The 26831-nt window shown below is 43.2% G+C and overlaps 1 protein-coding gene and 1 long non-coding RNA gene across 4 annotated transcripts in view; one reads left to right on the top strand and one right to left on the bottom strand.

The window, feature by feature from the left end:
- The window catches only part of KATNAL2 (katanin catalytic subunit A1 like 2), a 53499-nt gene extending 33555 nt beyond the window's left edge, over nucleotides 1–19944 (bottom strand). Inside the window, exons 1-5 of one of the 3 annotated variants that reach the window (XM_075585808.1) lie at nucleotides 19777–19944; nucleotides 8220–8290; nucleotides 6795–6961; nucleotides 3893–3938; nucleotides 2250–2379 (exon numbers count right to left, since the gene is read on the bottom strand). In XM_075585808.1, the coding sequence (XP_075441923.1) occupies nucleotides 2250–2379; nucleotides 3893–3938; nucleotides 6795–6961; nucleotides 8220–8290; nucleotides 19777–19827 (465 nt within the window). In that variant the 5' untranslated portion in view covers nucleotides 19828–19944. Of the gene's footprint in view, nucleotides 1–2249; nucleotides 2380–3892; nucleotides 3939–6794; nucleotides 6962–8219; nucleotides 8291–12786; nucleotides 12805–19776 lie in introns of those variants that run through there. The other 2 variants (XM_075585793.1, XM_075585801.1) reach the window with 2 other exon arrangements.
- LOC142487100 (uncharacterized) lies at nucleotides 1302–12614 on the top strand. Its single transcript, XR_012799142.1, has 4 exons — nucleotides 1302–1738; nucleotides 6940–7051; nucleotides 11931–12004; nucleotides 12327–12614. It is a non-coding gene; the product is annotated as an uncharacterized LOC142487100 (long non-coding RNA).
- Nucleotides 19945–26831: the final 6887 nt, after the last annotated feature.

The following is a 26831-nucleotide window of genomic DNA, read 5'->3' as shown; positions in this document are numbered from 1 at the left end:
TCGATACACACACCCCTCTGCCTTTCTATGCTAATAAAAACAATGAATTCATGTATTTAACAGCAAGTGCCTTTTTCTTCCGTTGCCAGTGTTTATGGTCTCATAGTAAGGTTGTATTCTTCGACAATATAGTAGAAATAATTATATAATAAACTGTACTGCGTTGACATTATTGTATGTTAAATAATGAAAGACAGTGGACAGCATGTGAAAGAAAATCACAAACTGGTATTCTACATGCCGTATGAAATCATCTTGGAATATCCTTCTAAAGCAGTAATACGGGTTAATAATGAAAAATAAATGTTTATTTGTTATTACAGGTTTGAAGTTAGGGGGTCTCCAGAGCTGAACTGTGTTAATGTCAACTCTTGGGACCCCCGGCTTCCAGAGATACTTACCTCGGCACCGGTGCCGGTATCTCTGCAGGCAGAGAAACCATGTCTCTTAATATAATGGCCAGAGGATGAGACACGCACTCAATATCAAGGGTAATAGAGGTGGGGTACTTAGCTGCCGGTGCGCTGGTCCTGGGGAGCTCCTGTAGTCCCAAATGTTCCAGTGCAAAGAAGAAGAAGCAGGCACACGGTCTTACTCAAAAGGAGGTTTAATATGCCATAAAGTCCAACGTTTCGGCAGTCTAATACTGCCTTTCTCAAGGTGAAGGCTACCAAACACATGAAAACAGTCAAAATATATACCACCCCCCTGATACTCACCCCTCCCCGTTCTGCCACATAACCAGGATGCTGACGCCCACGTGATGACGTCAGAGCGACCGTGTGGCGCCCCCTGGTGACGTCAGACGTCTAGGTCTAAATCCCTGGCAATACAGCATAGACTGTTTTCTTGTGTTTGGTAGCCTTCACCTTGAGAAAGGCAGTATTAGCTGCCGAAACGTGGGACTTTATGGCATATTAAACCTCCTTTTGAGTAAGACCGTGTGCCTGCTTCTTCTTCTTTGTACTGGAACATTTGGGACTACAGGAGCTCCCCAGGACCAGCGCACCGGCAGCTTAACAACAACTACAGGCGCTTAACAACAAGCAAATATGAATGTATAAATGTCCTTGAGTTGGCCCCTAAGGGGTTAAATACAACCTTAGAGTCCAATCTGTTGCCAGAAACAGTATTTTAAAGTATTTAGGCTTACTGTTATTAATTGATTATTTTATTATGTAGAGTAATGATATAGGGCACTCTCTAATGCTCTTATCTGCATGCCATGTATATGTTACTTGGAGGGTTGTTTAGCAGTGTTTATGTATACCAACCAGTAGGGGGAGGAAGTAAGCCTTTGATTAAGCCCTTAAACTTAATGAGTATATAAGGCAACCTGTCACCAGAGCAAACCACACCCCTGACGAAGAGGCCACGCCTCGAAACATGTAGGGTGGTTTGCATGGTGATACTACGACCGGAGCTGTTGAGTTTCTGCAGAGCTGAAAACTGTGAGGGAGAAGGCAGGGAACGGGTTAACGTGGTTGGCCCGGGCTGGCGTGAGATCATCCCTGCAACCGCCAGGGTTGCTGCGACGCCGTACGGAGGAGGTTACATGGTGACGCACTAGGGAGGCGTCACGAGAGACAGCAGGAACCTCCCATTACTGGAAAGGCGGAAGCAAGCAACGGACGCGCTGCAGCGCAACAGTCGGAGAATCCCCCCGTGAGGACAACTCTGCATATCTCCAGCGCGAATCTGTGAACTACGGCTAATTACTTATTTTATTCGGATGTTTGTGAGTGTATTACCACTATTTGTTTGTTTGTCTCATTAATCTAGTAAAAACGTTATTGCACCAAGAATATAAACAAAATCGGCATTGAATAATATCTGGCTTAATACATTTCTCAACAGCAGCAAATATGGAGATGATGGAAGGCTTAATTTCATGTTAGTTGACTTGCTATATTGACTGTGTGCCGTTTATGTCAGCAGCCTAAGTTCATGGTAACATGAGTTCATGTAGTTGACTGACCACAGGAGAGTTGAGTTACCAGCCCACATGGTTGGGGCTTTTAAGCAAAGTAATGAGAAGCATAGGCAGAATGGATGGACAACTAGGGCATTATCATACCGAATTAAAAAATGCACAACACAGAGAAGACCGGAATATTGTCCTGTCTAGATCTCTGGCTAGTCAGGAAGAACAACTTAAAGATTTTACATCTGTGCTTTTCACTGTAAAATGGCTACAGTTTAGGATAGGTATTGCTTACCGATGTAAGAAATTTATTTGATGTGCTCACCTGTTTACAACTCTCCCTGTTTGGTGCCTTTGAGTGCTCTGTCGTCCTCGTGTTTCCTCTTGATATTGGCCTTTGTACTGTTTGTTGTGGGGCAATCCTTGGAAGACCTTGAGAATAGTTACTCACTGTTCTATGATACAAAAAAAGTATATATATTATGATCTTGCTCAAAGTGAAAAATTACACAGAAATAAAACTCAGTAATACGTGCAAGCGGAGGGAAAAGCTTAGGACCAGAATATATTTTGGGGTTGAGTTGCAGCATACCAGAGTAGTACTCAAAACACCACATATCGATTCTTCAGCACAGGGTCGTACTTGCATTATTTTCTGGGAAATGAAGGGACTGAAACATTTAGGAAGGGCGTGCCCCCTCAGCTCACACGGAAAACAATATTTTGTAGACAATGTAAAACAGAACAAAAGCTCAGCTCAGTGTCCCGCAGAGTATTCCCACTGAAGAAGGTTCAGGTTTAATGCTTTACTAAGAAAAGGCAGAGAGAGAGGCTGCAGCTACAAACAATGCACTGAACCTGCCTACAGAAAATGTATCTGGGATACTGTACATCTCCTGGAGCATTTAGTGCCATAGCCGGAAACCACAATACCATATTCAGATTTATGTATATTCTATATCAATATACTCACTATTGTTTCTTTCCTTCAGACATGTAATGTACCAATGCAAACGTGACGCAATTTGCATCATTTTCATCTTTTGTCCATTTGTGTCAATGTTGTAAGGTTTTTGCTTTCTGCGTATATATATTTTTTTTATTTAAATCCTGCTTATTTTGAGTTTTTTCCATAATTAAAAAAAAATAAAATAAAAACAATTGAATTCCCTTAAAACACAACATTTTGTGTAACCAATGCACCAGTGAAAGTGCTCACCCTCACAGCATATACATTTTAACACCAAGGGAGGCTTTCCCTGTGCCAGCTTTTGTTTAATACACAGGTCTATCACACTACATGAAGTACAGTAGGGCCCCGCTCATACAGCGGGTTCCGTTCCAGGCTGCCGCCGCCGCTGTAAGGCGAGGCCCTACTGTACTGTATTGTACCTTTGACAACAGAGATACAGCGCTGTAAACCGACTGTTTCGCTGACAAATGGCATCTGACAAGGAGTTGTGAACGCACTAAAACTGTTGTTTAGTGACAGCCGGATACTTTGCTGCTGTGCACGTCATGTCGAAAATCGGCGGAAAAACGGTACAAGCGCCGAACCTAATGAATTTGGGTATGTATGAGCAGAACGCTGTAAAGCGGGGCCCTGCTGTACTGTAGCTAATAGAAATCAAACTCTTTACCAACCAAAAAAAAAAAAAAAAAAAAAACAGATTTAACTACTAACATGTCATAGGGTCATTTTAATCTTACAACGGACAGTGGCCCATATTTCTGCTATTAGACGCTTCTCTGCACTGGTAGACGCCTTATAGCTTATTTACTTGACTAGGCCGCAAGTTGTCTTCACACAGAAAAAGCGTGAGACGTCAATATTATTCTGCGGACAACGGTTACCACAGATACTGGTAAATCCCTTGCATTTGGAATAGGAACGAAAGAAAGATGTGTGGGTTAAAATAAGACATGTGATATGCAAAATAATTATTTAGATTTAAAACATCAAATTACCTCCTTAGTTTCCCCCCACTTCGAGGCTTTGAGTACAGGCTACTATCTAGAAGAAAATAGCATTAGATTAATTTCCAACGGATTTAGAATGCAAAAAAGTACTGTGCAACTCCAGGTCATTTCTATCACGGAACCGCCGAGTAACGCAAACTGGTTTTGATGATGCTACTGTAACAGGGTATGTCTTTTCTGTTGGTCTTTCCCCTCCATGTAAGTTCCTGCTAGCTGCAGGCAGTAACAGGTTAATTCTGTGGGCTAGTGACCCCCCTTGTACTCTTTTCTGATGGACAGGAGTGCGGTGGTGACTCATGGCTTCTGTAAGCCTATCTGCTATAGGTATAGACCATGAGCCTGCTCCTTCTGCTTCCTGATGAGAAGCAGAGGCAAATTTAGTTTAGTCCTGCTCTGGAGGTGGAAGAGAGAGCATTGGTGCTGTGAGTCTCTCCCATGGTGGGATGAGCGTGCTCACCCCCAGCCCTTGGGCTGGGGGAACATCTGATTCAGCCATGGATGCCCTGTAAGACCAGGGGCCATCACCATCCAGAGGCTTGGGACCTCTGAAACTTTGCATCGCTGTAAGGAAGATCTGCAGTGGGTCCATGCCATACAATAAAGACCCTTGTTATTACACTCCTGTCTAAGTATCAGTCCTTGGGCAGGAGGGAAACGAATGCAATAGTGGGGGCTGATATCTGGACACCCTGGAGCCCACTACTGCTGGAGGCACCAACACCATGAGAAGAACTACAGAACGAATCTAAGCCTTTCCTGATCTCCATACCATCGCAGATCCAACTCAGCTCTTCTGATCCTAATACTGTAGGTATCCGCACAACACACAGGTAGCAGAAGCTGTGCATCTACCACTGGGGGATGGGGGGGAGAAACAGCGCTACACTACATTTTACGTCACTTTATGTTTTGATGTTAATTCTTTCATTTGAATAATTAGCCAAGACAGGTAGTCTGATGAATTTCATATAGGGTATCTGGTTCATAAAATGTTGACTGACCATTTTCATGCGTTTATGGCCTGCAAGTGACGTATACGTTACGTTTCATAGGACATATTTACATATGTGCACCAGGCTCCACCTCAAACCCCACCCCTAGCGTTATTTTTTCTTCTGAAAACGAAGTTGACACACACAGTTTTAATACACTGCCGCAGGGAGACGCACTAACTTGCTATTCCTCTGATGCTTTAAAGCAGGAGTGGCCAACTCCAGTCCTCAAGGGCCACCAATAGCTCAGGATCTCTGCTTCAGCACAGGTGGCTCAGTCATTATGCCGGAGCCACCTGTACTGAAGCAGGGATATACTGAATGGGACATTTGGTTGCAGCAGTTTCGCCGTACCATATGACCGCCGGCTTCTAGCCACAGACAGACCCTCTGCCGTGGCTGATCCGCCGCTTCCAAGGTAGGTTTTACTGGTAAGGGTAGGCGGTTAATTTAAGGGGTTTTAGCGGTTAGGATAGGGGATTTTAGGCAAACAGGATAAGGTTATTAGGGTAGGGGGTAGCGTTAGTATTGGAGGGTTTTAGAGTAAGGAGTAAGGTTAGTCACTTACCTTCGCAGCAAAGCGGCCGAGTATCCCGGCAGTGGGGCGAGCCGTTGCGAAACGCCAGCAGTCATTTGGTCGTGGCGGAACGGCCGTGACCAAATGTCCTAGACCGATTCTGAAAACCTGACCTGTTGGTGGCCCTTGAGGACTGGAGTTGGCCACTCGTGCTTTAAAGTCTGAATATAGCAACCTTCTGCTTTGACCTTGCTGCCTGACACCGATCTACTCTACAATCCTGATGTAGTCGTGTTCATTGTTCCTTTTGGGGTATGTTGCGATATTATGCACCAACACTGCCTATGGAAACTCTGTAGTATTCTGCATTATGAAGGCATTAAAAAGCTGGATGTTTTCCGGGGGATGCACAGAGATGCTTTTCTTCTGGGCGTCCTTCAGACAAAATCTTTTATAGCGATACTTCATTTTATAAACACTATGGGGTTTAAGTATAAATTAGAAATGGGGCTGGAACACTAAATTGAGAGCAAATACATGTATTTTCTACCACATTTCTTTATACTAAGCGGAGTTATTTATTTGCTTAGGGTTCGGGTACCTTTTTCTGTATCTCTCAAATATCTATTAAATGCATTCTCCTGCAGTTCTGTAACAGTCAAACTGAACAAAAACAATATGATGTTTTTTAAGCAACTTGCCCACCTTTTAGACACACTTTAGACACACTTGCTTAAAGAAGCATATGAGTAGCACCGTGGCTAATACTATACACCAGCGGTGCGCAAAGTGGGGGGTGCGACCCCCAGGGGGGGGCGGGAGATTGTGCTGGGGGGGCGCGGGCAGTTGCAGAGGCACCGCGCTCTTCCCCCAGGCATTTAAATTAAATGCCGGGGGATCGCGTGAGGCCCCTGCAACTGTTTACTTACCGGGATTCAGCCGTCTGTGTTGCGTCGCCATGGCAACGCGGCGTCAATAGACGCCGCGGCACCATGTGACCTGACGTCACACGCACACGCAGCGTCATCTGACGCGCCTGAAGGAAGGCAGGGGGGCGCGAGAGCCGGGGGCAGAGAGACATGGGGGCGCAGCACAAAAAGTTTGCGCTCCCCTGCTATACACGATACATAAAGCTTGGCCCCCTGCAGACGCACTTACCTGAATGCCCTCCTACCGTCTTTGTACGTTCTCCCCACCAATTAGATTGTAAGCTCTGCGGAGCAGGGACTCCTCTTCTACAATGTTACTTTTATGTCTGAAGTACTTATTCCCATGATCTGTTATTTGTACTATTTGTTATTTATATGATTGACACATGTATTACTGCTGTGAAGCGCTATGTACATTAATGGCGCTATATAAATAAATACATACATCTTACCATTATCTACTGCCTTCTTGGTGATTTTAGGGTATTTTTGAAATTTTATATAATAATAGCTTTCATATTCCATTAAAATGGTCTCGAGATCAATGTTGTCACAAACTTCGAAACGTCGCAGACCTAATTTGGTTTCTTGTTCCAGGGCGTTCGAAGAATCCACATACCTGGAATTGTTAGAGGGGAAACAAATCCAATAAAGAATCCATTGTCCGGGTAATCTCACACAAGCCTTCTAATATACTTCAACAGTTTAGGTAAATGCTGTTTCGGGGGTCACCACACATGCAAAAACTAACACAATTCCAACACATACAGCATTAAATCTTACACTTCAATTGTAACACTAACGGTTTCTAAATCTAAACCCTTGATACAGCACAATTTTTTTTAAATACTATTTTTTTTCTCGTTTTAATGTTTACATATTAGCCATATGCTTTGATGGGTTATCTTTATCTCTTTTGTGACAAGACTGTTTGTTGGTCATAAAATCTACAAGCAAATGATAATTTCTTTGACTGTAAACTCATTGGAGCAGTGACCTCCTGATCTATTGTGTTATCATGGTTATGTAGCGATTAATCTACTTCTTGTGGTCTTTCACCCCAGTTATACTGCGCTGCGAAACATTACACATAAATAGTACTTTCAAATTGTTTCACGGTTTGCAAAAAATGTTATTGCCATGATTAACCAGAACAGAAAAACGTTAGTATCTGTTTAAAAAAAAAAAATAAGGTATTCAATATTAAAAGAATACAAAGAACAGAACTTCAATGGTGATTTAATATTTCAAAGGAAGACAATAACATTTATAACTAGGGTTGGGCGATATACCAATATTCAATAATATCGCGATAATCTCCCAGTGTGCCGATATGGGAGATTACCTGTTATCGCGATACTACCGGATGCTGCTGGTCAGAGGTGCTGCTTTGAAGCTGCCACTGTCTTGTCTCTCTCATCTCCCCCCCCCCCCGAGTCCCCCCTCCTTTCCTGCTCCTGAATGCCGACAGAGGGAGGGGGGGGGGGTGAAAACGTGCTATGTAGAAATCCCTTTCTCGGCTTCCTACCCTCTTGTCAAATCTGGAGTCCAGTTTTATCATCAGTGACTAGTAACAATTAGGAATACAGCAGCCGAATAAAGAAAATTAGGGCTGTCAGATTGGCTGCATGGAAGACAAGGAAACTAGAGGGGGCTGTCCTTTTATAAGTGAACCACGTGTGATTTTAGTGAATTATTGTTCTTTATTTTTTCCCATACAAACCAGTCAATTCCAAGTGAATAAAACAGATGGTAAGGAAAGAGTTCACCGGAAGAGTTAAGTTGACCTCCATTAAGTTAAACATTTGAATAACATTAAAACGTCCCGCACACATTCAATCTATCCCATGCATGAGAGCCTTACGGACGTCACGTACCCTTCCTGCATTAAATAATGCATGATGAGAATGAGGAGATTTTTGCGACGTGCTTCTGTCCGCAACTCATCCTGCGAAGGAAAGAGGGTTTTTAGAATATCTGCAATACAATACTAATTACTAAAAGAAACAGCGGCAGTCTGTCCACGTTCTATTATAACCACCGTTTCGGAGGTTACAAAATGAAACCAGTGATATGTTTAGAAAAGTTTCATGAAACTTTTTATGCGCTACAAAAACATAAAATGGTATGAACTTGGTTTAACTCTTGAGTGCCAGTGTGGCCAGCAGTGCTTCTGCTGGATCTCTAGAGAACTCAATGAGTTAAATTGCATTTTGGAAGGAATTGCTTCTTTAAAAGACCATAGCTTATCCCAGCACAAAATGACTCATCGGTAGGTGACGGCCCAGTGACCTTCATTGAAATGCCTTACGTATTTTAAAGAACGTGTGGGCAGTTATCAAATACTTGTTTTTTTAAGCTGTATTTAATTGGCTATACATGGGACAAGACGGCAGCTACAGCCCAGTAGCCTGACATGAGATAGGCCCCTAAATTTGGGAATTAGAGGCGTTCCAGTAACAATTAACCTGTAGTGAGAATCCTCTATAATAGGACGCTGGGATTGTGCTGTTCTGAAGGATACACGGAGCCTATCCATTTTGAAACTCAATGAGGAGGCAGGTTCAGAGGTAGGGTTGCCAGGTGTCTTCTCCAGAAATACTGGACACAATAGGGAAAGGGACACACACACACGCACCTCTCTTCGCTCCATGCCGTTTTATCCTCTCCTTGGCCACCCCCACCTGACACCTCCTGATTGGCTGCTGCTGGGTAATGCAGCCAATCAGGATGGAGGAAACTGCCCAGCTCCAACAGCCCTGCACTCTCACTGCTCAGGGAAATCCCGTCCCCCAAATCACTATGTGCAGAGAGGTAATCCCGATACACACACACACACATCCAGTATTACCTCTCATTTTTTACTGGACAGTGTCCAAATACAGGACAGTCTGGTTCAATACTGGACACCTGGCAACCCTAGCCGAGGGCACATGAAAACCGCCAACTTGTGAATGTTCCTGTGAAACATGTATTAGCAAAATACTAACATTTGTGAGCATTTCAAAGAAGAGCATTTTGGTAAGTAATGGCTTCCTAGCAGTGTGTGTCACTCTGAGAAACCTTAACTCTTGGATTCAAAAGGAAGGGACTCTGGCTCCATTTTGTATTCAGAACGTTCACCGACTTCACGTTGATCATTGTGACTTCTACTAAAGCTTATCACCTGTGATACCAAAAGCAATGATTTCGCAGATTGATGATATATGTAGAAAGCAGAAGAGAGGAAAAAGCAGCCTGTGTTTTTACATCATTTGATATGCTGTGCTGGTTTTAGAGAGTTGCAATACAGTGAATGTACTTCACTATATGATACTTTCTCTACAGTGTTTATTATTACCGTATTTGTTTCATAACTCAACATGACCTGTAACCTCTATTTGAGGGACAACAGCTTTCACCCCACACACTAAGTATGCAACCATCTACAGTCAAGCCATACGATACAACCGGATATGTTCCGACACAGCAGACAGAGGACAGGATTTACAGCCTTGAGATCGGATTTCATAAACCGTGGATACAACCACAGAATAGTAGACCAGCAAATCCACCAGAATACCAAGAAGTGATTTCCTTGAATACAGAAAGAGACAAGCAACAGGGTATCTTTGGTGGTCACATATAACCCACACCTAGAAGCCCTACGCAAGATCGCCAGGGAACTGCAACCCATTCTCAAGGAAGATACAAGACTGACACAGGTCTTCCGTGAAACACCCTTATTATCATACAGACAACCTCATAATCTCAAGGAAATGATGGTGAGAAGTATTCAACAATACAACTGAATCAGGGACAAGACCATGCCAGGACGCCAAAATGTAAAACCTGCGCAATGCTCCATACAGCGGGCACAATACAAATTCCACACAGGAATCTGGAGTACAAAATCAAAGAAAGGTTTCACCTGTTCCTCCAGCAATTTTGTGTATCTTATCATGTGCATGAAATGCCCACGGGGCTGCTACTACATAGGTGAGATGGGACAGGGGCTAAACAAAAGTATGAATTTGCATCGCCACAGAATCACAAGCGGAACCAGAGATAGTCCTGTCGGCAAACATTTTTCTGACTCTTGCCATAAGATGAACGATCTGAAGGTGGCCATACTCAAAGGCAACCTCAGAACACCGAAAGAGAGACAGTTGCATAAATACAAATGTATGAAACTGTTGAGGACACTCACCGGTGGCCTAAACCAAGACCGCAGCTTCATGAGCCACTACCCTGACACAAGAGAACTCTTCCCACGAGTGCTTAGGCCCATGTCTATAAACACTGCACTATATGACCACACACACACCATGTAATTCTATCCCTATATACCAATTGGGACTACATAGTAGCCACACACAAACAGAAATGCAACACCCTCTTACATTTCAACACCTACCCACGCCATTGTTATACACTCCCCCTCAACACACACACACACCTTTTGTAAAGCGCTGTACACAATGTGTGGTCTTTATAAATTAAGATTTACACACATACACTACATCAGAAGCATTCAGGGACCATCTAACACTTTAAGTCATAAATCGCATACTGCACAGGGGGGAGGGATAGGCTTCACCCACAGATAACATTCCAAGCTGCCCTGTTTCAAAGTAAAATTTTTTGGGGGGGCTTAATCCATTGTAACATCGCCCGAAGAAAAGATCATTGTATCTTGAAAGCTTGTACAAATAAAAGCCTTTTGTTAGCCACAGAACGGTATCAACTATTTGTTTTTGATTATTAAGCTTGGCTAACACAGTACAGATACCCATACATGTACAGTATACACACACACACACGTTAGTTAGGGTGGATTACTCCATTAGGCCCAAAGGACTGACTCCAACCAGCACAATAAGAAAATGTTACAGAATATGTACTGCTTTGTTTATGGGGCAAGTAATATACAGTACTTATTATTCTTTGGCCCTGGAGAAATGTAGATTTGTTGAATGTTGTGATACGTTTTAATGGGTCCAAAATTAGAGTGCTTTATATATAACAGTATATCTCACAGTGCTTAGAAACTTCCCAGTACAGTTGAAGAAGAGACGCGAGGTTTTGCACACTCTGTTGTTCAACCTGATGAAGGACCCCGAGAGGTTCGAGAGCTTGTAACATATCAACGGCTTTTTGGTCCAATAAAAGCTATCATACCACCTACTCCCTCCCCCTCCTTTGTTACTACATGGTCTACTCAGGTGACATATGTTAAATATATTCTGCATTTACACTGACACTACCCTTTGGAAACTCAGCCATATTCTGTGTTATAATGGGGCGCGTGTTTTCTGGGGGATCGATGCCACAAGTTACATCTATAATTTCATCTATGAAAAACTCTTGTGTTGTTTCCATAAGAGGTATCCCTACCTACAGTACAACAAATCTATATGTTAATGAAATAATGCCGTAATCATGGATGAGTTAAATTAGAGAACAAATACAATCAGGAGATTAAATCATTAAAAAAACAAAAAACGGCCAAATACAAGAGATTGCAGCTTTAACATGGAGTATTTCTGGCACAAACCCATTGGAAGCCATTGACTGCTTATTACTAATAGGACTATTTTATTTTATAGAAAGTAACTTAACCGTGGTTCCAGACTCGGTTCTAGATCCGGTAACCTTGTTTTGGTGAGAATATATGGAAATGGTAAATATTTATTTAATTAACTTGGCTACAATGTGATGACAAATGTTTAATCATGTTAAGGTGCATGCTGGCAATGATTATTTTATTACTATGCAAATAGATGTTAAAAACTTTGAATGTTAAATAACATTAAAAAATAAATAAAAAGCCAATAACTGAAAACAAGCTGATTAAACTCTGCTACTCTGCGCCTTCTGCAAATAATTAGTTCAACCTAAAAAGAAACAAAAAGGATATCTAATTTAAAAAGCAATTAACACTGATGAGTGATGGAGTAATTGAGTAATATTTATTAATTAGATTTGTTTTTTTTTTGTTACAGGCATCAGCTTCTCTGCATAAATCCTGCTTACATTATTACAGCAGCCGTCCACGTTAAGGAAACAGTTTCTTCCCCAAACATAGAACATCGGGCAGTATGTGTGAAAAGTACAGCTCTGCATTTCCACCCCCAAGTATTAAAGAGAAATTGTAGAAGGAAACCAGGAGCTTTTGCCCAGTTGGTCAGCACATTTGTACCTTCCTCTCTACGGTGATTTGAAGCTACCACATGCTATGAGCTCCTTCAAGCAGTGGGAGTAATCCATCCTAGTGGTGCCAGAACAGAGGAACTTCTGGTACAGAGCAAATTCTATACACTGCAAAGTGGCCGTTCGGGCCGTATTCAGACGAAAATACGCAATGACTTTAGTGAAGATTTTCATCTGAAAAAGGCCACGTCGGAGTATATACAGAATTTCACATTTTAAAGGCCCCGTGTGTGGAAAGTCCCAACTTTTTACCTGACGAAGGGTTTTCCTGAAATGTTGTGCTTCGGTCACCGTAACCATCACATCAAATAAATCTATGTATGATCGAGTCAAGCGGTGTATAGTGGAATTCAGCAAAGTGCCACAGGGTTTGCTGCTTTTCTTCCAAGTATCTTGGTGTGGCCACGAATCCTCATCTAACCTGTACCCGCACCGGATCGTCATCTCACCTGTACCAGATCGTCATCTCACCTGTACCCGCAGATAGCCCTGCAATTGTAAACGTAACAAATAATTATCTGATCAGAAGTGTGCATGGATTTCTGCAGCTCTGGCATTTTGAGGTTGCATGACCATGTTCTCGGGTATTGTATACTTAAAGATTTACAGAAGTTTTTCACCAGCTTCATGTGAGGGCTTGGGAAAGCTAGTTGTTATTCACCGTGATTTTGCACCCATGGCAACAAGAACCTCTTACATAGTATCTCCTAAGTGACTGTGTACTAGTTTAAAGCCGCTGCTAATCATGGTAACTTACAGGTGTTGTCGCCATATGCAGACTCCTTCCATGATCCAAGGTGTGTTCACCAGCAGTCCGCCTGTTCTGCACAAAGACTATGGGGAATTTTGCACTAGCGGTATGTTTAAAAAAAATCTTATTGATAGTCATCAAAAAGATGAGCATAGACTGTGTCGGCATATGGTGTGTGCCTAAGTGACTAGATCCTAGACTTTCCCTAAAGTGTACCAGATTCGACACTGTCCTTGTAAGGAAATAGGACACCAGCAGTACAACTTCCTGACCCTTTTGGGGTTAATCCATACGGCAGATAATTTCTAGCAATGAAGTCTGGGTATGAACCTATTTATGTTACCAGGAACACATTCATCTCTATGACTGATGCAATCTTCTTTTGTAGGCCAGGATCATCACTAAATAGGTCACAGACACCATTACCTATAGAAGTATTAGGTCTTCCACATATGAGTGGGTGGGACAAAGTTACCCCAATACCTACAAGAAAATAGTAGCCCTGCAGGAGCAGCTCATTGAGGCCAAGTACTATTAAATGACAATCAGATAGGACTAGAGCTGCAGTCTCTGAACACAAGAAAAACTTTGGTAAGGTACAAAAGACTGGAAATGTAATAATAGCACAACGGTTAGCACCAAATCTACTTCTAGTCGACTAAACTACAAACAGTGTCCGTGAATGTAAATAAACCTTTATATAGTCCAGAGTCCTGCATCCTGGAAGACCTTTGGAATATCCACGAATCCTTTAAAGATGCTTGGAAGAAAGAAAGTCCTCCGTGGCGCTGGTTCTCCGGATACGTGCACACAATTATGTTAGCATGTGAAGAAAATGACAACTCAAATTGTTTCAGTGTGATGCATATGTAGCCAGGTCCCCCAGGTTTACCCTCACCTCCGCTGAAGTGGGAGAGTCAGGGAAGGTTGCAGAGCGTGCAGGGATCGCTCCGGTGCACGGGAGGCTCCGCGGCGGCCCGAGCGCTCAGGGCGTCGCCATTTTGGTACTCGCGCATGCACAGAGAGTCGCATAGGTGACGGCGCTGGAAGAGAGTTTGCGCACGCACAGGTAGTGGCTGCGGTAGAGCGCGAAGCCCAGACCAATAGAAGGGCTAGAGAAGGGAACTACATGTCCCATGAGCACCCACAAGATCAGGTGAGAGAGCCAAAGGACGACAGGGACTCTGCAGGAAGGAATTAGGAGGTTGCACAGGGGAGCACGTTGCTCAGAGAAGACCAGGAAGGGGAAGAGGTAGGAGCTCTATGTGTAGAGAGGCAAGTAGCCTCTACACTAGGCCAGCATACCCCTAGGCCCCAGATAGACCCCTGATTCCCAGTCAGCTTGTGGTCAATGCAGGGACAGGCCCTAGAAAAGGGAACCTGCCACATTAGTGCTATAAGTGAGGGATACAGAGGTCGCTGCAATTTGTCATCAGAGGTTTGGGACCAAACCTCTCCAGAGACATTAATACCTACCCGGGTGGTATCGCCCCGGAGGATCATCGTGGGAAGCATCGCGTCTGCGGATCCTTAGCGAAGAGTATTCTGCTTGTCCAAGTGCAGGAGCGCTCGGCAGGTAACTCTACACCAAAGTGCACCAACTGTAACACTCTCACTTTAAGGGCACCATACACTTGGGGTTGAGTTTGTGGGACATTGGACACAGGTGGGAGTATACGGTGGAGGGACGCGTCCTGCAAGACGCTTTGGTTAGTTGTGTCTCTAAGGGAAAGGAGTATTATGACAGTTATGCATATATATTGTTGACCCCTATAAGTAAAGGTATCAGTTCTTTTATACACTGTGTGAATATTATTGTGTTGAAGTCCTGCGAGGAACAACTCCCGCTCTGCTGGGAGCCGTCGCAGGTGGAGGCGCTGCATCTGGAAAGAGACAATATGTATATATATTGCCCCAGGCTCTCCGTGGCAGAGGCTCAGGCCCTGCGAGCCAACAGGTTACACAGCATTGGTAGTCATACTGTATCCTAGGGGAAACAGGGCTACACATACATTTACGTATTATTATAAATCACCTTATTGTGAAAACAGGACATCAATAAATAAATGTGACCAACTTATTCCCACACAGTTTAGTGATGCTAAGATAGTGGACAGTGTATTCTGGACTGTGCTGTTAGCCCGTGGGACAACTAATATGGAGTGTTCCCTTGGTGACACCAGTATTCATGCAAGTGAATATAATACTGGAATCCTTAACTCTCCTTTTCAGGAGTATGCTTGATGGTAATTCAATCAACCACACATGTAGAGAGAAAGATAACATACATAGTGCAATAACATAATAACTGCACAACAACACAGTCCAGAATACACTGTTCACTATCTTAGCATCACTAAACTGTGTGGGAATAAGTTGGTCACATTTATTGATGTCATGTTTTCACTATAAGGTGATTTATAATAACACGTAAATGTATGCATCACATCGAGACAATTTGTGTTGTCATTTTCCTCACATGCTCACATAATTGTGTGCATGTATCCGGAGAACCAGCGCCACGGGGGACTTTCTCTCTTTCAAACATCTTTAAAGGATTTGTGGATATTCCAAAGGTCTTCCTTGCTGCAGGACTCTGGACTATATAAAGGTTTATTTACATTCACGGACACTGTTTGTAGTTTAGTCGACTAGAAGTAGATTTGGCGCTAACCGTTGTGTTATAATTACATTTCCAGTCTTTTGTACCTTACCAAAGTTTTTCTTGTGTTCAGAGACTGCAGCTCTAGTCCTATCTGATTGGCATTTAATAGTACTTGGCCTCAATGAGCTGCTCCTGCCGGGGTACTATTTTGTTGTAGGTATTGGGGTAACTTTGTCCCACCCACTCATATGTGGAAGACCTAATACTTCTATAGGTAACGGTGTCTGTGACCTATTTAGTGATGATCCTGGCCTACAAAAGAAGATTGCATCAGTCATAGAGATGAATGTGTTCCTGGTAACATAAAATAGGTTCATACCCAGACTTCATTGCTAGAAATTATCTGCCATATGGATTAACCCCAAAAGGGTCAGGAAGTTGTACTGCTGGTGTCCTATTTCCTTACAAGGACAGTGTCGAATCTGGTACACTTTAGGGAAAGTCTAGGATCTAGTCACTTAGGCACACACCATATGCCGACACAGTCTATGCTCATCTTTTTGATGACTATCAATAAGATTTTTTTGTTAAACATACCGCTAGTGCAAAATTCCCCATAGTCTTTGTGCAGAACAGGCGGACTGCTGGTGAACACACCTTGGATCATGGAAGGAGTCTGCATATGGCGACAACACCTGTAAGTTACCATGATTAGCAGCGGCTTTAAACTAGTACACAGTCGCTTAGGAGACACTATGTAAGAGGTTCTTGTTGCCATGGGTGCAAAATCACGGTGAATAACAACTAGCTTTCCCAAGCCCTCACATGAAGCTGGTGAAAATCTTCTGTAAATCTTTAAGTATACAATACCCGAGAACATGGTCATGCAACCTCAAAATGCCAGAGCTGCAGAAATCCATGCGCACTTCTGATCAGATAATTATTTATTACGTTTACAATTGCAGTGCTATCTGAATAACATCTGTAGCGCACTTCCCCCCATCCTATGGAAGATATGGCGACTACGGTGTGTGGTGTGTTACCTGTGGCTCATAGGAGGCCTGAACCTCCGCCGCTGGGAGCCTGGGGTGTACCTGATTCTTATGGTGACAGCGCCTCCACCTGCAAGGGATCCCGACTTGGAGAGATGTACCCTTACAGGAACAATGATAATGATAAATGTATATGCTAACAACCTTTTACTGAACACAAATAATATTGGTACCCTGTACCCCACAGTAATAAAGCCCTCAACAGTGAGTGTCCCCCGAGTACATTGGGTGCCAGGCACCAATTCCCTGATGTCCCTTTTCCCAAAGTCAAGGCCCAACCAAAGTACTGGAGATAGCGCCATCCCGTGGAGTGTTAGTGCACTTGGTTAGGTACCTGCCCGGGGCTCCAGCACCCGGGTATTGCAGAATGACAAAGAGGATCCGTCTGATCCAACATTGGCGTCCGCGATGGTGTCCGCCTGCACGTGGGGGTGAATTCCGGCGTGGATAATATCACCCTACCGTGTTTACCGCGTATCTGGTCTGGTCCCAGACCACAGGCCGCAGTCACCACGTGGCGTCTCACCGGTGCTGTACCTGACTATAGGCAGCTACTGGGAAAGGTCCCTGACTATGGGCTTTCCCTATGGCAACCACAAGCCACAGTGAGTCGGGGCCGAACTGGGGCCTAAGGGGGAAGAGCTGGCCTAGTCCAAGGGAGCACTTCTCCCAGGACACTACCTACTCCTCAGAGGTCCCTCTTCCGACTGACTAGCGTGTGCCCAGTGCGCTAAATGTATCTATAGTTGAGCAGGGGATTCTCACAGCCCTATCGGCTGGTTCGCACCATGTGACTACTTGCTCCTTTGCCCTATGGGACTTGTAGTCGCCGCGGAGCCCTATCTCTCCAATGGCCAACTCGCGCTACTGCACTGCGCATGCACCACTTGGTAATGGCCGCCGGCCTCCCTCTGCGTGAATCTCCGCGACTGCCCTGTCCCTCACAAGATGGCGGCGCCCTACAGCGAGCAGAGAGCCGGGGGTAAGCAGGGGAACCAGAGGACCATCAGGGACAGGGCTTCACAACAATAATAGTTTTTTCTTATATAATGCTGACGGTGTACAATTATATTTTCAGGTACGAGTCCTTACTATTTAATTTGGGAGATAATGTGACTTACCCAAGGTCACCAGGGGAGCTAACGGGGATGCAAAGCAAGATCTTCCCTTCAAGAACGGTGACATTGCTACTAAATTAAATGGCCTTTCCTATTTTCCAGCATTTAATACTGAATGGAAAATCTCAACAATTTTATAGAAGCTCATTCTGGACGAAAAGGGGTCAAGAAACTGATCTAAGCCTTCCTTGGCAACCAGGAGCAAGTATTCAAACTCATCTACAGCACACGCATACCATATGGTCAGGGAGATGTCTATAACACCATAATAATTACAGTCAGGATAAAGGTTTTAGATCTTACAGCACGCCGTTGTGATAATTACAGCGGGTGTCGTTTTTCTTTGTAAGGTGCAGGCAGTAAAGAGTGCCTGGGATCCCACTGTTGCCACGTAGTTAAACTTAGAGCTGGATGTCTTCTTGCCGCACTGTTCTAATAAAAAGTCTTACACCAGACATTATAAATCGTTTTATTCGCAGGTTGAAACGCACTTTGCGTTTGCAACCTGCAATATAAAACAGTTTATTATGTTATAATGTTTGGTGCGGCAAGAAGATATCCAGCTCCAAGTTTAACCATCATAATTACGAGAGAAAAAAAGTTCCTATATTTACTTAAAATCCCTATGTTCAGCGAAACCACTCACATTTTGATTATTATTGATCATTTTCTGGTGCATTTGTGGCATCAGCATTAACAGTCCTAACATTTCTATCCAAGATCAGCTCCTACAATGTCTAAATGCCCCTATGTATAACGGCAGGTAGCTACCACACTGGCTCCTCAAATATCGGCCCGCAGGCCAAATACAGCCTGTAAAGGGCATTGATGTTGCCTTGAACTCTCAGTATGAAATTAGCAGGAATAAAGTGCAGTTTTTCACACTAAAACTCACTTGTACGTTAAAGTTATGTGAATATATATGGTACAGATGTTACATATGGTAGCAAATTATTGAAATATTAAAAATGTTCAAGTTCATAATGTATATAAAATGAAATTATAAACTCGTGGCCCTTCTGCCTCTAAATGTTTTCTGATTTGGCCCCTTTTGGAGAACCCTGACCTACACCTTCCCCATTTCTTTATTTTACTACAACGGTGCAATTTAAAAAAAAAAAGGGGCAGAAACAAAAATGAAGCATTTTTAATTAATAAAAAAACAACACTGTCTTCATAAAGGCTGCATTGAACGTGTATGAGACAGTCACAAAATAAGACTGAAACCCATGGGAGTCAGACACTGAACGCATGTTCCAACAAGGACATCTCCTGACAAGTGACCAACCTCATCCCAGTGAGGCAGCAGCAGCCCCACGCGCATGCGCCCTCCACACACCGGGTTGGAACGATCAGCCGGCATGGCCAGTCCCCATGGCAACCAAGGGAAACTTTCCACTTCTTTAACCCTTTGCGCTGGCACAGCCCAGCGGGCACACACCACGCTGCAGGAGGCTCTGGCAGCGAAGGGGTTACAGAAAAAAAGGACGTGGGGAATGGGATGTGGGAGGGAAGTGGTTATATCATTGAATTACAGCAAGGGGAATCGGGGGGGCAACTATATACATATACACACTTATTTGTAAAGAAGAGAGCAGCTCCCTGCAATAGTTAGGACTGGGTAAGTGCAATTAAAAAAAACATGATTGTAGCAAAGCAAATGAAGAATGGTCCTGCAAAAGCACATCCCCCCCCACTCCCTCTATCTTATCTTACCGCCTCTCTGATCTGATAAGCCGTCTTCATTGTCTGGTAGGAGAGCTCCATGGTGAGGTGCGCGCTCCCGGTGAGGTGATCTCAGAGAGATAGTGTGTATACAGTATAGTATAGTATACATATATACAGTACACAGCGAGATACAGTGAGGAGCTCGAAGGTGAGTGGCAAGCAAAGCCAGCCAATAGAAGCACAGCTGGGCGGGGCGTCACTCATGCGCCATCCAATGAGAGGACTCTGAGATTCTGTGAGGAGCAACATCAACTTTCAATGACAGATCACACAGATATTTCATAGAATCAGACATTCAGTAAGGAGCATATACATTCAATAAGGAGCATATACAGTCAGTAAGGAGCATATACAGTCAGTAAGGGAGCATATACATTCAATAAGGAGCATATACAGTCAATAAGGAGCATATACAGTCAGTAAGGAGCATATACAGTCAGTAAGGGAGCATATACAGTCAGTAAGGGAGCATATACAGTCAGTAAGGAGCATATACAGTCAGTAAGAGAGCATATACATTCAATAAGGAGCATATACAGTCAGTGAGGAGCATATACAGTTAGTAAAGAGAATATACAGTTAGTAAGGAGCATATACAGTCAGTAAGGGAGCATATACAGTCAGTAAGGGAGCATATACAGTCCGTAAGGGAGCATATACAGTCCGTAAGGGAGCATATACATTCAATAAGGGAGCATACTGTATACATAAAGTAAGGAGCATATACATTCAGTAAGGGAGCATATACATTCAGTAAGGGAGCATATACATCCAATAAGGGAGCATATACATTCAGTAAGGGAGCATATACATCCAATAAGGGAGCATATACATTCAGTAAGGGAACATATACATTCAATAAGGGGGCATATACCTTGAATAAGGGAGCATATACATTCAGTAAGGGAGCGTATACATTCAGTAAGGTAGTATATACATTTAATAAGGGAGCATATACATTCAGAAAAGGAGCATATACATTCAGTAAGGGAGCATATACATCCAGTAAGGGAGCATATACATTCAGTAAGGGAACATATACATCCAATAAGGGAACATATACATTGAATAAAGGAGCATATACATTGAATAAGGGAGCATACACATTGAATAAGGGAGCATAAACATTCAGTAAGGGAGCATATACATTCAGTAAGGGAGCATATACATTCAGTAAGGGAACATATACATCCAATAAGGGAACATATACATCCAATAAGGGAACATATACATTGAATAAGGGAGCATATACATTGAATAAAGGAGCATATACATTGAATAAGGGAGCATATACATTGAATAAGGGAGCATATACATTCAGTAAGGGAACATATACATTCAGTAAGGGAGCATATACATCCAATAAGGAACAGGCACGTCATAAAAAAAAACAGAGATATAAAAACATGCAATATGACTATGTACATTCAATACAATAGCATTCACCGAGCACAGACATTCAATAACAGAACAGGGATTTTTCAATAAAAGCATATATATATACTGTATATATGTATATATATATATACAGTGTTCGACAAACCTATACATTTGCTCGCCCCGGGCGAGTGGATTTAACCCCTGGGCGAGTAAATATTGGCCCAAGCAGCACACGTTTGGTACTAGGTTCGCGAGTAGATTTTTTTGTGATTTGTCAACCACTGTATATATATATATATATATATATATACACACACACACACACACACACACACACACACACACACACACACACACACACACACACACACACACACACACACACACAAAAGAAGAGGGGTGTAAGTATCCAGTAAAAGAAGATATTAATTCAATGGGAGGAGGTGAACAATATGAGAACAGTAATCATGAATACAATACCATGTATGCAATAAAAGTTCAGTATGGGAGGTGTATCAAGGCAATTTTGGAAACGTTTTCATTTTTCATGTCTGCATCAATATATTAAGAGACTGCACCAATTTTACCTTTGAGTCCGTGCGCATCAGTTTGCAATTTGGGGAGTCACAGCAGGAGGCAGCCGGGCGCCCACATTGTAATGGGTTTTATTAGGTTCTCACCTATCCTGCCTCATATTTATTTGCGTCAATCAAATCCACTCTCTCTTAGGCCTCGGCCAAGCTCCCCGGGTGCTTTCCCTGGCCTTGCGGGTGCTTTCCCTGCGCGCCGTCAGGGGGCGGGCCAGTTACGTCACGGAGCTGTTTCGCCCTCATTGGGCGAAGCGCTCACGTGACCGGCCCTGCGCTCCGGCAAGCGCTTGATTTTTAAAATTACCTAAGACCTACGCTGCCGCGCGCTTGCGGAAGCATAGGCGAGCCCCTACTAAAGTCGCTCTAATTGCGGCTGTAGGGGCTCAGTGGCAAGCATGAGCGAGCATCAGCACGCTTCAGTGAGTAAGCGCTTACCATGGCCGAGGCCTTAGGTGGCATAGATTTGTTATCCTAAAGCAGCAACCACCCTCAGAAGCCTGTAGGAGTCTAACTCATATAATGTTAGTATATTGCCCCGTGAGCAAACTTTGCAAGCCAATTTCAATGAGAGAAAAACAGGGAGCAATTGTGCCAATTCATTTCTCATTGATACACCCATAGACTTTCAAAATAAGAACATTTAACAACAGAATATAGACTTTCGATGACATATCATAGGCTGGCATTCAATAAGAGACATCGACACTTAACAGACCTATTCAGTACTCAGATTTTGGAACCCAACGGAGTAATAGCTAAAGAGTTTAAACATTTATTTACAAAACTCATGACTATTAATCTATTAAATCCGGGCTCATTAAATAAGAGCAATCAATTAGTTGATTAGACTTCAATCAGAATTATAAATATAAATGTATCCATTTAAATGCATTTTTTTGGTGGTCCACGTCCCCCAAATCTCACGTATTTGTGACTTTAGATTGTGATACCAATCTTTGTATTAAATGACCCCAACATAACTCATTTGACCGACTGGTCTAGAGGGTGTAAATTGGGGTAAATCTACTAGCTATGCTATTGACATTCACCCCATGTACTGCTCTGCAGAACATTTTGTCTCATGATAAATAAATAAAGCAATAATAACATTTTATTTATTTATAAAATATTTTACCAGGAAGTAATACATTGAGAGTTACCTCTCGTTTTCAAGTAGGTCCCTGCATACAAAAATGACAGTCTAAGTACACGCTTATCCACATACATGTGTGCGAAAGGGTTGAACAACCACTGGCCACCCAGTTGTCCTACACACCTCCCATAAGACACTTCTATAAGACACCGTCCAGGCCAGGAGACATTATACAGCCCACTCACTCGCTGAGCCATGCTATAAGGTGTCTTATGGAGTACACCGACTTACTAAATATGGTCCATTGTGCTTTAGGGGCTATTAACGATTTCCACCAATAAAAATGTTTTTAAACATGAGTCATAAAGTATGATTTAGATTAAGAATGATGCATCTCAACATTGTACGTAATTAAGATCCTCAAGAACCTCCCAAATAGGTCAATTTTTAAGGATATCCCTGCTTCAGCACTGGTAGTTCAATCAAAATGATTGAGCCAACTGTGCTGAAGCGGGGATATCCTGAAAAACTGACCTGTTGGGGGTTCTTGAGGACTGGAGTTGAGAACCACTGACACAGGGCTCCTGTATGTCAGGGCTTTTCCATTAGCCGATTGTGGTCCACATTATATACATATGTGTGCACTCCTGTGTATTTATATAACAGGGTATACCGATATGATATATATATATATATATATAGATATATATATATATATATCTATATATATATATATATATATATTACCACCTGCACATACATACAGTATGTGTGCACTCCTGTGTCTTTATATAAGGGGGTGTACCTATATACTTGTCACAGGAGACCAGGCAGTTTACACCTTTTAACCAGGATCATTCATTGAGCAAAACAAGATAATGAGATAAATTGTAGTTTATTCACTTAAAATAGGCATACACATAGGGGAACACAAACTACAGGCAAAAAGGCACACTTACTTAGGGACTGGGGTAAAACAAACTAGACTCTCCTAGGTGCAGGGAATTCTAAATAAGTATTTTCCTCTGACAGGAACTTAGCCTGCAATGTCATCTCTCTTGCTGGAGACTGGAGTCTTGAAACTGGAGACTCAAATCTGATGGGTGCATGGATTCTTATAGTATTTCTGACTCTATTCGCAAAATACAACAGCCCCATCAGAAGCGTGAGAACTTTCTCAGCAGCCAATCAGAGACAAGCCGGTAGAAAAAACAGGGTAAGCTGGAAATCTGAATGAACCAAGGTGCATGTGTAACTTGGCACCTCTGCCCCTGGTTCCTTCAATGCCACCCGTGGTGACAGGCTCCTCCAAGTTTGACAGAACAACTGGCCGACAGGACTTGGGTGCTCAGCCTGTTCCTGCTGCCCATCTGCTTTTCACAACTCTGGCTGCTTTGAAGTCTGATATCTCCCAGTCTTATTGGCACCTAACTTGGTAGTCCTTGCAGTCTCTGGGACATCAATTCTGAAAGCCCACTAACTTACAGTGCATAACACTACACTTCATTACATTACATGTATTAATAAAATAAAACCTTTAATACATCGCTAAGCCTGGGTATAGGGAATAGAATAAAAAACTGCACTTTATTTTCTATTGGCCTATATTCCCCACACACTGTTTCCTGGACTTGGACTGAACTCTAAGAATCCCCTCACAACCTTATCTATGGTTGGAGCACCCATGAACCCCTATATAGGTTCTGGGTTACCTCGCACTAACTGGGGTACCCCTATGTTACCTAGGGACCCCCGCAGCTACAGGAACACTTTTCATCCCTGTGCCTCATTTTACCTTTCTGGCTGTGCTGAAGCAGGGAACCCTAGTGGTGAGACATGAAAGCGTTTTCAAAGGGAGATATTGCCGGGACAATGTGCCTACATATATCCAGGAATCAGACATGATTCCTGGGTTCATTTTTAGGGGAACCGACTTCAGACCCCAACTACCTAGGCACATTCTGACAACACTTTCTCCGCAAAACCCCCTTGAAACTCATACCCTAGCAATCCCTGCTTGCCGGCATTCCTGGAAAGGTAAAAACACATACATTCTTTATTAGCGCACATTACAGTTGATGCATTAAACAGCGAATACCCAGGATGTGGAAGACCGGTGCACCGCCGAGAAGCAAGAGCTGGACAATTGACCGTTTGAAAAATGTATTGGTAAAACAGCATCACAGTAGAGTCCTGGCGGATCCTCTAACGCGTTTCACGTCGAAGCGCTTTGTCACTCTAACTTTTTCTGAGCACCGGAATAGGTAACAGGTTTACCATACAAATATGCATTAAACAGTACTGGGCTCAAAAGCTGACACTTCTTGAACCCTTATTACGGATCAGGGGTAACCAAATGGGCTTAAACCTTTATTTGAGGGCCTGGTTACCCCCCTACCATCACGATACTATATACTGTATATATTGCATCTGCACATACAGCAGCTCCCGCTCTGTTGACGTTAGTGATGTACCGAGTACCCGGAATTACCCGGCGCATTTTCAGCTACCCGGAAATTACCCGGACCCGGCAACTGAGAAGTGGGCCCGGCGCCGGGTAATACCAGGTGCCGGGTAATGTCAAGGTAGCTGAAAAATACATCATTACTTACCTGCCGTCAGCGACGGAAGGCGAGGAAGACCCGTGAGGAAGCCCGCAGCGACAGTGTGTGTTAAGCCCACGCGGGAGCTGCAGGACTCCATAGCAGTGTGAGCTGGGGAACCATGTGACCGGAGCAGGAGCAGAAGCGTTCCTATTGGACAGCCGGCTGTCCAATAGGAACGCTTCTGCTCCTGCTCCGGTCACATGGTTCCCCAGCTCACACTGCTATGGAGTCCTGCAGCTCCTGCGCCGGTTGAACACAGACAGCTGATGCTGCCACAACCACAGGACCTCTGCTGACCTGCCTAGATGTCGCCGCCGTCTTCCTCCACCCCCAGGTAAGTGCCAACCGGGTACCCCGGCCGGGTAGATCACGTGATTTTGGCCGGGTACCCGTTACCCGTTTTTTTTTTTAAAAGTAGGACCCGGTCCAACACTAGTTGACGTGAGTGTCTGGAGGGGAGACAGGTCGGTCTGCAACTCGGGATGCCAAGGGACACTAGAACAAGGTCTTATTTTACTGAGTGTATTGTGCTATATGCAAGAACATTTTTCCATTTGTCCACATTGCGGCTGGTTTCTTAACATCCAGGTCCACAGAAATACCTGCTTGTCTAATTTGGACCGGATACATTATACAGTCTGGTCACCTACTTTGAAGTCCTTCCAGATATCTGATAAAGTCTGGTTTGCTGATGTCTTGTATATTCTATATCTACACCATCTTATTGGAATATTGGCATTTATATCTATGGTGTGTACACGAGACTGTCCTGGTCCGCACACCACCACAGTGTTATTTGTTTTTTATGTCCTGTTTTTTTATTGTTCACCTCCCTATTTTTGTGAGTGAATATTTGTCTTTGTTGTTCAATAAATTTCCCCCAGTTTTATGGACTTTCTATTTTTGGAGCGTGCGCATCTCTGTTTTGCTTTTTTGGATATATATATAAAAAAAAAATTGTGGCACCGGCACAAACATATGTGTGCACTCCTGTGTCTTTATATAAGGAGGTGTACCTATAACTACATATATGTATTGTACCTGCACATAGATATGTGCACGCTCCTGTGTCTTTATATAAGGGGTTATACCTATATACTTTATACTACATATATTTATTGCACCTGCGCATACATATCTCGCACTCCTGTCTCTTTATATAAAGGGGTGTACCTATTTACTATATACATTGCACACAGGATATGTTACTAAATCAGCACTTAGATCAAATGTACAAAATAACACTCTGTGATAAGTGCCGGTGAAATAGTATAAATAGTGATATAATAATCAAGATAATACTTCGCTGCTCAAACCCTTGGAGGATTGGATTCCCTCAATCCCACACGTACAGCAGTCCAGGAAAAATGGGGA

The sequence above is a fragment of the Ascaphus truei genome, chromosome 1, assembly GCF_040206685.1.
Source record: "Ascaphus truei isolate aAscTru1 chromosome 1, aAscTru1.hap1, whole genome shotgun sequence".
In the NCBI taxonomy this organism is placed as follows: Eukaryota; Metazoa; Chordata; class Amphibia; order Anura; family Ascaphidae; genus Ascaphus; species Ascaphus truei.
Note: the sequence above shows the minus strand (reverse complement) of the source record. Positions and strands in the feature narration are given on the sequence as shown.